Source organism: Panicum virgatum, chromosome 4N, assembly GCF_016808335.1.
Source record: "Panicum virgatum strain AP13 chromosome 4N, P.virgatum_v5, whole genome shotgun sequence".
NCBI classification, from domain to species: domain Eukaryota; kingdom Viridiplantae; phylum Streptophyta; class Magnoliopsida; order Poales; family Poaceae; genus Panicum; species Panicum virgatum.
Genome location: NC_053148.1, coordinates 3,276,291 through 3,287,039, shown reverse-complemented (window position 1 = coordinate 3,287,039; position 10,749 = coordinate 3,276,291). Strand labels below are relative to the sequence as shown.

Here is a 10,749-nt window from a genome sequence, read left to right as displayed (position 1 = left end):
AGAAAGTTTGGAATTGGGAAGAAGGGCCTTGTTTGGCAACGCTAGGATTCTAGCGCGCACAAATCCCGAAAAAAGAATCTCGTATGTATGAAGCACTAAATAAAGTCTATTTGCAAAACCTTTTTAGGAATGAGTGTAACTTTTCGCGACGAATCTAACGACGGTAATTAATCGATAATTAGCTACAGTGATGCTACAGTAACCATCCTCTAGTCGCGCAGTCAAAGGCCTCATTAGATTCTTCAGGGTCACTAGCGCGGGGGTTCTAAAGTTGGTTTTGTAAACTGACTTTATTTGACACCACAATTAACGGTCAAAATTTACTCTTCCTAGCGCTAGGAAGCATGCGAAACAAGGCCAAGGTTTTTGGGAACTAAACACAGCCCTGATCGCCTGCTGTCAGAGCTCCACATCAAGCGTCGAGGCTGCTCCTCTCTCTTGGCTTGGCTGGTTCTTTCACTTCTACACGCCATTCCTCGCGAGCTCGCAGGCTTGTTCCTCTTCCGCACCCCATTTCTCGCCTTGTTCCTCTTCCGCGCCCCATTTCTCGCCGGTTCTTCATCTGGTCTTCGCCATTTCCCACGCCAGTCCTCGCTGCATCGCCGGCTTGTTCTTCTTCCGGACGCCATTCGTTGCCGGTTCTTCGCGATTTTCCACTCCTTTGTGCCGGATCGGGGAAATCTCTACAGCCGGAACGGCACCTGCTTCTCTGTGCTTCCCTAGCTAGGTTTGCTCGTTGCTGTGCTAATACTTGAATTGTTTTCAGTTGTTCCTATCAAATGGATTCGTCACTCATATTTAATTTTCAGCTTACATTCATCTCAGATCGATGCTGCATTTTCTCTTTCCCGGATCGATTTGCTCGCCCTGAGGACTGAGGTGTTCTTTTGACCATGTCTGTTTTATGCCATTTCCATATACGTTTCAAACTTCTATTTTTTTTCCTCGTACCTATGGATTTTAATGTGCTTTTATTTTTCAAACCGTGCTTACTACAGATTAGTGCAAGGATTGCAAAGTTGGGTGCCATTTCTCTGCGGTTGGCCAAGTTAGATCGTGCTTACTGCAGATTAATGCAAGGGTTGTAAAAGTTGGGCGTCATTTTCTGCGGTCGCACAAGGTACAATATCCTACTTTGTGGTCATTGAATATAGTCATGGTGTACTTCCTTTGATTTCTTCGGTGCTGGTTGACGGTACTAATCTTGATTGCTGGCCGATAAAGAAAGACTCATTATAAGTCCATTAAAAAAAATAAGCGTACCTGCGATTGATTAAACTGTCGGATATCTTAGATTAGTGCATCGTGCAGTTGCTATCATTTTTTAACTTAAAAGAATATGTACTGTTTAGGTGCAATTACGTAATTGTTTTTTATATTTAGTTCTATTTGATCTCCCTCGTTATTTTGCTCGCCTTATTACCTCATTAATAATATTTGTTATTTAGTCCAGCATATATTTACTCTGTTCAATTATCAGGTCCCATCTGTTGATCTATTTCCGTATTGACCGTAAACTGTGCATTTTTAATACATTAATTTGTTAACCTATTTTGGTGTCCTACGAGTTACGCTTCTGCATTTATTGGTATAATTCATCGTAGACCAGTGCTCTTCATTGATTATGTGATGAAATGATAAGGTTTCCTCTTTGTAGACTATGGTTGTGTGTGCAAAATAATTACTTTATCCTAATAGACTAATTAAAATATTTACTTTTAACGATCAGTTTTGTTAATCTTTTTCTTGCTATTTGTGTGCTTTTTCTTTTTTTCCAGTACCTTCTAAAAAAACATTATCTGCACGAACACACTATGATTCCTTTTGGTGGGAGCTACATCTGCTACCTCTGTGCCTTGTCAAGGCAGTATTGCCAGCCATATACAGCTTTGGTTACCGAGACTGGATTCGACGGTGCCATATTATGTGGAGTTGATTTAGAATTGCCACAGTTTGAACTTATTATACCTCGTCAGCGTTATTTTTTTTGGAGTACTGTTACTGCTTCTTCTGCTTTAGCTTATGAGCAGTCCGCCTTGCAGGCAGTAGCTTTCTTGCACCGTCTTTACAGATTCAGCCTGGTATAATACGATCTGAAAGTCGAGATCTTTTTGGTCTCATGTTTCTTTTCCCAGACCCGTGCACAGTCGTGTATCTTTAGTCCCTGGTCCATTGAGATTAGTGATGTGCCTTGCTATTTTGCTCCCTGATACTATGTTATATACTATTTAATTTTGATTCATATACCTTTCTTTGTTGTTTGTGCCTAATCTTTCACATATAGTTTATCATGGACGAACCTCCTGGCGAGCTTGATTGCTTTTCCCCCGAAACGTGTAAGCTACGTATACTGAAACCTCATTCCAAATCTAAAGAACAATATGGCATGCGACACCAATATTTATTCATAATCTAATTTCCTTGTTCGTGTTTCCTTCCTTGTGTGAAGCTATAATGCGCAGGTTAAACGTAAGCGTCGGCTCCCTAGCACTACAAGAAATCAAAGTAAAAATAGCCCTGCTGATTTCCATGCTATCCATGAATTGGTGTAGCTTTGTGGATTCATCTTTATTTTGCCCATATATGGTATCGTTTCCACATATGCTCCTGCTATATACACGCCAGTCCTTTGCGGTCCTGTTGAATCACGTTACAAAAGAAGAAAATATTTGAAACAAAAAAAACTTAAACAGTCAGGTAATAAAATTTCAAAGCTTTCTACTAACTATTTCTGCAACCTATATTACCACTTGTAGATGATGCGTCCGTGGCGGCCTGGCCCATGCGCTGGCGGTGGTGCCCGCGGCAAGTCTGCGGGGGCGGCTCGATTCCAAAGCAGAGCATGGCGGACGACGGCGCTCCGCGGCTGGGCAGTGCGGCACGTGGCAGCGATTGCATCTGGATGGATGGTGCGTGGCGGCGACGACCTCCAGGTCTCCGTGGTGGGATGGCGAGGACAGGCGGGCGGACGTGGCTCACGACGGTGGCCATGCTGCACAGCGGAGGAGCAGGGGAGGGGATGAGCACAATGGCTGACGTACGAACAGTGCTTCACGCGTGGGGTCCAGTAGACCGTAGGATAGGATTAGCGTCTTTTTTTCCTTCTTTATTTCCATGCTTCAAGTTAGCCATGGGCCGATAACACTCTTTGAGCAGAAAGGGTATAATTGTCTTTCTCCACCTCCGTTAACTGCAGTTAGGTGTTAGTTCCGTCTAAAAGGGCACACAGGTAAAAGAAAGTTCGGGCGAGAGTATAGAGGTGCGACTGAATTTTTTAGGGGCATAGAGGTAACAACCAATTTACATAAGGATATACAGGTAGATGACTCATTTCGCTCGATGCAAGCCGATTTCTTTTTTTTAGGGGCAATATGCAAGCCAATTTTGTGGGCTGCAATATTTCAATTTCATAATAAGCCTCCAATTCGCTGTTGGGTCCATGGTTAACCTTACCGGTGGGAACCGGTCCGGTTTGACCGGTAACCGGTCAAACCGGTCCGGACCGGTTCCGGTTCCGACCGGTTCCCAACCGGTCCAAATTCAAATTTTGAATTTGAATTCAAAAAAATGAAAAATTCTTAAAAAATTCCTAAAAATATTTCAAGGTGTGATGAATCTAATGGTGTCAAATTTTCTCAAAAATTCGTTCATTTAGTATGGTTTGCGGAATTTATAAGTTAAATAAAAAAAACGTGCATACGAAAGTATACAAATACAATGTAAAAGTAGTATAAAAAAGAGTTGGAGGGTTCATTTAGACTAAAATATGTTGTACAAACATTTATTTAGTATACTTTGTGGGCATTTGAATTTAAAAAAAAAAAGAAAAAAATTTGAATTTGACCTGTACCAGTCAAACCGGCCGGTTACCATCCAAACCGGCCGGTATACCGGCCAAACCGGCCGGTATACCGGTCTAACCGACCGGCATACCGATCGGAACCGGTTGAACGGGGAAGTTTGAATTCAAATTTGAATTCCACCGGTTCCGACCGGTAACCGGCCAAACCGGACCGGTATACCGGAACCGGAGGCCGGCGGTTACCGGTCACCGGTCGGATACGTGAACCCTACTTGGGTCACGCACAGCATCAGTAATATGTTTATGCTCACAGCCCGCATTTAATTTGCAGCGGGAGAATTCACCAAATAGCACTAGTTTCATGTAGTGTTCAAAAAGTAGCACTTGTCACATACTTATACTTATCTATGAAACAGCACTCCAAACACCCATACGATTCACAAAATAGCACTGGTCCTCATTTTCCTATTGTTTTGATTTCTCCTTACAATTTAACTGGATGCAAAAGACTGAATTGCCCTTCATGTTTCTCACCTGGTCCCGTGCATAACTTCTTTTCGTCCTAAAGCTAAAGCCGAGTTAACAAAAATTTATGTGTCCTAGTTTGATATAAAACACTAAAAATTCTAATATATTATCGGTGATATGGTTACCGGTTAGTCGAATTAATCTAACGCCGTGTTTAGTTCCAAAAATCAAAATTCTAAAAAAAAATTCCGACACCTGCATGGAGACTTAAATCTAGACGAAATAAAAAACGCATTGCGACTGCTGCCTGTAAATCGCGAGACGAATCTAATGAACCTAATTAAGCTGTAATTAGGCGCTAAATTGCTACAGTAATGCTACAGTAAACAACCTCTAATGATGGATTAATTAGGCTCATTAGATTCGTCTCGCGATTTACAGACGAGTTCTGTAATTATTTTTATGATTAGTCTATGTTTAGTACTTCAAATGTAGAAATATGTCCTTTCAAAAACTTTACGGGAGGCAACTAAACACGGCCTAAATTTATATGTGCTAGTGTGGTACGAGACTATTTATATGAAGGGTTAATGATTGCTTTTTATTCTTTTTGTTGATGTATTCCTGCAGAGATATAACACATAGTACAGTTAGCCATTAACGAAATTAATTTTGTGTGGAAGGATTTTATTTTTTTAGTTTTCTAGCAGATTTGGTGGCCATTTTGCTAAAATCAAAACTACGTAATTGATTCCTCCTAAGCTAGAGCTGCTGGATGATGACCTGCGACACATCTTCATCTGTTTAATGGTGAAATTTGTTACCGGTGGATGGAAGGATAAAAAAAGAAGTCCTTGTGCTAACAGGGGTAATTTAGTCTTTTGCTTGTGAAGAAAGAATAAAGATAAATAATGGATAGGAAAAGTATGTGTAGTATTGTTTTATGAATTCATTTTGTAAAACCAGTGCTATTCAATGAATACATCGATTTGGAGTGCTATTTCTTAGACACTACTGAAACCAGTGCTATTTCCTGGATTTCCCCAATTTGCAGCAGATTTGCATCTTCATGTTTATGCTAAGTTACAGCCCGCGTTTACATCTACATAACATGATCTTGTTTCCTTCTGTGTTTGCAGATGGCCGATTCTTTCGCGACCCTTGCGGCTACCCTGCTCAACGTCAACCTCGGGTTCATCGGCATGTTCGTCTTCGGCCCTGGCCTGACTACACCGGTGCCGACCTCACTGACCCCGGCGAGCGAGTGTGTCGCGCAGCTCCCGGTGTACCAGCACGTTGCGAGCCTCCAGTCGTGCCTGGTGGCCGTGCTGGTGGCCTCCATCGCACTCTGCGCCTACGTCAAGGTGGAGCTGGCTGCCGTGGAGGGTGAGCACCTGGAGCACATGGACGAGGCGGCGAGGAGGCTCCTGCGCGCCTGCCTTCTTCTCGGCGTTGTCACGTCCGCAGCCAGCGTTGCGATGGGCCTGGCGACGTACGTGTACGTTTTCCAGGTAAAGGTGATGGTGCTGAGCTGCGTCTCGGAGGCTGCACGAGCGGCACTCGCTGGTACCTACGTGCTGGCCACAGTGGTCTGCGGCTTAGTGTACTACAAGTTCGCGAGGGTGGCCATCTTCTCCAACTGAAGCCCTAGCTAGCGTTGCCAGTTTGTTGTCTGCACCTCAGTTTGTGTTAGTTGTGTCACTGCAGAGCTTAGTTTGTTGACTGCACCTTAGTTTGTGTTAGTTGTGTCTCCCCAGAGCTTCGGCTATGCGTGTGTGCGCCTGTTTGTTATATGCACTTCGATTTGTTTTGTCTCCGCAGAGCTTCGGCTGTTCGTGTGTGTGCCTGTTCAACACAAAGATGAATTTTATTTCCAGCAAGCTCCCCAAGTTAAACATGCCAATGTATCTGACATCCATATTAAAAGGTTACCCAAACAGCAACATCTTCTGTGATAGTCTCCTAAGTCCCAACACGACTTTAGTAGATCCACCATGCCAATTGCGACTCATGGTAATTGAGATTTGAATAATCAAGTATTTCTCAGTCAAAAATCTCTCAACCTTAACTGAGCATTCAACCCCTACTACAACGAAACCACAGAATAGTGCAATGAATCTAACATTATCTGGATGCTCTCCAATTTACCGGCTAAGAACGACAGAGCAGTAATATGCTAATGAGTGGCAAAACCAGCAAAGTTGATATTCCAAATTCCAAGACACTGTCCTTCCACCATGAGCAAGCATAGCCTGTTTGGCCACACTTGACATACAAGTCTACAAGGGGATGGGGGTAATAACCTTCGGATCCAATACCACACCTTAAAACTCCTCAAAGCTCCAGTAGCACCACGATCACAAGCAGCAAGAGAGTGGCGATAAAAGTGACAGAACTAGGTTTATTTATTTATATCTGCCAGCATGGTTGAAGCAAAAATGCTGCTATCATTGAACTTCATGATGCTACATTCTTGTTTGGCATGCACGTATAAAACTTAAAAGTGGCTTGGACTCTGCATAGATATCAACGAGCGTGTTGGCAACTGAGAACCAATGAATCCATTGCTCTAAGCAAGCTCGTGCAACTTGACACCAACATCCAAGTGCCCCAAGCAAGCACAAGCAGCAAGGGCACTTGCGAAAGTAATATCACCAGGAATTGTGTAATTCACTTTCATCAGTGCATGCCCTTCGAGAGCACTATCTGAAAAGCCATTTTTGCTCATTCCCAAGTATCATAGCTGTCTGTGACATGGAATCTTCAATGTCCAGTTTTTATAAAACTGTTCTTGCTTACACAAAAGCTAAAAGTCAAATTCTATAGGACAGCAATTCGTCCGGCGATGTTATACGGTGCTGAATGTTGGCCTACAAAAAGGCGACATGTGCAGCAACTGAGTGTAGCAGAGATGCGGATGTTGCGGTGGTTTTGCGGGCACACAAGGAGAGATAGAGTCCGAAACGAAGTTATTCGGGATAGGGTCGGGGTGGCACCAATTGAGGAGAAACTTACTCAGCATCGGCTGAGATGGTTTGGACATGTCCAACGAAGGCCTCCTGAGGCGCCGGTGCGTAATGGGGTTCTTGAACGGGTCGATAATGTAAAGAGGGGTAGAGATAGACCTAAACTGACGTGGGATGAGTTGGTTAAAAGAGACCTTAAGGATTGGAATATCTCTAAAGAGATAGCTTTGGATAGGAGCGCTTGGAGACCAGCTATCAATGTGCATAAACCTTGAACTTATTTCTTTCGGGTTTCATCTCTAGCCTACCCCAACTTGCTTGGGAAAAAAGGCTATGTTGTTGTTGTTCTTGCTTGCCATCATCCCGAGCCTGTAGGTGCGCACATTTGAACTAGAGGGTTACAGGTCGAATGCAACATCAACGGCAAAATCTTTTTGACTACAAACCATGCAATTCCCTGGCAGAAACGATTGCAGACAACGATCTGAATCCCTGAAGTAGTCAGTGTTTATCATCATGAGGTTAGGCTGCAGCTCAATCCTCTATGGTGCCTGTCACTCATGTTTCTCAAAATGGCCGGCAACCATAACATTCCATGTTACGCAGCCCATCACGGGCGTACCATCAACAGCTTCTGATCCGCACAACGTCCTACCCATTCTTCCAGTCCGGAACACCACCACCACAACTCTGCAGCACGCAGGGGAACTTCCACACATCCAGAGTTCCAGACTCAATTGTAACTGCCCACCCAATCATCCTGTGGCTAGGTAACAAATCTAGCGCCTCACCCATGAAGCCAGTCTTGCCGCATCCGCCAACCATGCCGTTCCAGGGGAAGACGTCCCGGTCGGCCATTTTGACGAACAACTTCCATGCGTGGCACGCCAGATCAGCAGCAAGCTTAGCCGGCCATTTGGAGTAGAGCGCCCGGAGTCGAGCCGCTCGGTTCCGCGGGGGAGGGCGGTATGAGGGTTTGGCGCGGCTGAAAGGAAATGGAGGCGGTGGAGGAAAAAAATGAAGTGGTGGCGCCACCGGTGAGCTAGAGCCGACGGGGTGGGGTTCGACCGTTTGGGGAAGACGAGTTCAGGTGAGGAGCGCGTGGCGGCCCATCAGAGACCGCCATCCCCAACGTCATGGACTATCCCTATTCTTAACGGTAATTATCGTGCCTTCCTTTTTGAATTTTGGCATGCAAGAGCCCCCACCTTGCTATAGACTAAATATTCTACTCCACATACACTTTATCAAAAGGAATTGCCTTGTATATTATTTTTTTAACGCAAATGGCAGGATTCTCCTACCCCTTTCAATTAAGAGGGAAAGAAAGTTTTAAGAGTACATGTGCCACCATGGCCATGGAAACAAGGGTGAAGACTAGAAACAACACCCTGTCCAGCACTCCAACGATGCAACACACAGAAACCTCGGCCAAGGATTTTGCTAGTATGCTGGGAAGCCCGTCTAAACTCCGCCAAATTCTCCTTTGTTTTACCTGCCACCTGTCGGCAAAGTGGACACGGGGACGAGGAACGCATGGCCGGTGGCAGACAACTCCGTTGAAGATCTACAAGCACTACTACAATTCTGGATTTTGCAAGACATTTTAAAATGGCCTCTGAGGCGTTCATACTGGCCGAACGCCTCTGTTAATGCTCATCATTAATAGAGGCGGTCATTTTTTATTAACAGAGGCGTTTATGGAAAACACCTCAGTAAATCGATTAACAGATGCGGTCATGTGTAACGTGACTGCCTCAGTTAATCAGGGTATTTTCAGAGGCAGTTATCCGTAACAGGTCCGCCTCAGTTAAACAACCCAGCCCGTTCAGGCCCAACTCGGCCCGATAGATAACTCGATATATATATCCACACTTAGGGTTTTCACTCATCCCCTCCCTCCCTCTCCCACGCAATGGCAGCCGGCTCACCTCTCCTCTCCTTCCCTTCCTCTCTCCCACGCTGTGCAGCCGGCCCACCTCCCCCTCTCCTCCCCACCCTCCCTCTCCCTCCCAAGCACCGGCGGCGGGCCCCAGATCCGCGATCGGCCGCGGCGGGGGCCCCGGCGGCGGCTCTCAGCGCGGCGGCGCGGGCCTGGGGCTGCGGCGCGGCGGGCGGCCGGCAGAGCGGAGGCCCGGTGTCCAGCGGCGCGGCAGGCCCCGGAGCGGTGAGCGGCGGCCGGCGGCGGCCGGGGCGGCGGGAAGCCGTCGGGCTCGGATGGGCTTTGGCGGGTTTTTATTTTTTTATTTTTTATTTGATTAACAGAGGCGTGCGCACAAATGCCTCTGAAAATCCTGATTTTCAGTGACCCTAGCTCAAAGGCGTTTTCAAATAATGCTTCTGAAAATTAAATATGCACGCCTCAGAAAAGATGTTTTGTAGTAGTGAAGGTGTTTCGTCTCATCCCATTCATCTAATGCCACATTTTTGGTTGGTACTAGTTGATCTATCATGTTCTTGATTGGATCTATTTAGATCCTGGTGTTATAGTTTAATTCTTGGCATGAAAAAGCTTATTTTTCTTGCAATTGATCCAAAATTGTTGGTCTTTTTGTGCCCTCTGGCTGGTGTTGATTCTCAGTGCTCATCTGTTGGTCCGATTTGCAAGTCCTCTGGCCGGTGGCGGTGACCGCGGTCGCCGCGTGCAGCCCCGTCAGGCGAGCGCCGTAGCAGTCGCGGATCAGACTGCCGCGGGTGCGGCACCAAGGCTGCGGCTAAGCACGCATGCGCTAAATTGAGTTTGATGGGTTGCTCTATTTTTCTGCAATTCGCCAGATCAATAGATATTTTTCTATGTGGTTGATAAGTAGGATGGATCAAATTACGCATTATGGTTTAGGGTTTAGGATTAGAGGTTAGGATTTACATTTCTCTAAATTTTAGGGGTTAGATTAGGGTTTAGAATTTAAAGTTTAGGATTTTAGGGTTTAGAGTTTTAGATTTTAGAGAGGTTTAGGGTTTATGGTCTATGTTTCTCTAAATTTAAGGGTTTAAGTCTCGAGTTTTAGGAAGATGTTTCTCTAAATGTGATCACTCTTTTCATGTAGCCTTTGTTGTATATGTAATGTCCACACTTTTAGCGTCTAGTGCCAAGTATGTCTTTGCGGCCGTTGATTATTGGAATTCATCAAAGAGGCTAAAACTCTCCTGTCAGGCACGGGGCCAACTAAATTACGGTCGCCTGTAAATAAGCTGGTGCACAGTCGATTTTCCGACAAGGTTATCAACTTTCGTTTTTGATTTTTCATTCGGGCCACGCTAGTTTGCGGTCGACCGTACGGAAGAGGTCTGTACGGTCGATTTTCCGACCGTGACTTTCTCTCATTTATAGTAAGTTTTTTGTTGTTTTTTTTGGTGAAAAAAAATTAGAAAAAAATTCAAGAAAATTTTTGAGCAGTAACAAATTTTACAAGGAAAATTGGAGAGCAGAATTTTTTTTTCAATGAAAAATTAGGGGGAGGGAACTTTCAAGAAAAAGTTTGAAAAAAAATTGTACAAAATAATTAAAAAATC

At 44.8% G+C, this 10,749-nt stretch overlaps 1 protein-coding gene across 1 annotated transcript; it reads left to right on the top strand.

Annotated features, from left to right (window-relative positions):
- Window positions 1-431: 431 nt before the first annotated feature.
- On the top strand, window positions 432-6,146 carry LOC120670597. The gene is made up of 4 exons (XM_039950739.1): window positions 432-727; window positions 810-879; window positions 999-1,120; window positions 5,410-6,146. The coding sequence occupies exon 4, from the start codon at window positions 5,410-5,412 to the stop codon at window positions 5,911-5,913; it is 504 nt and encodes a 167-aa protein (XP_039806673.1). The 5' UTR covers window positions 432-727; window positions 810-879; window positions 999-1,120; the 3' UTR covers window positions 5,914-6,146.
- Window positions 6,147-10,749: the final 4,603 nt, after the last annotated feature.

What these genes read in the sequence shown, in the direction of transcription:
- LOC120670597 (XM_039950739.1), top strand. Translation starts at nt 5,410, where the DNA reads ATGGCCGATTCTTTCGCGACCCTTGCGGCTACCCTGCTCAACGTCAAC.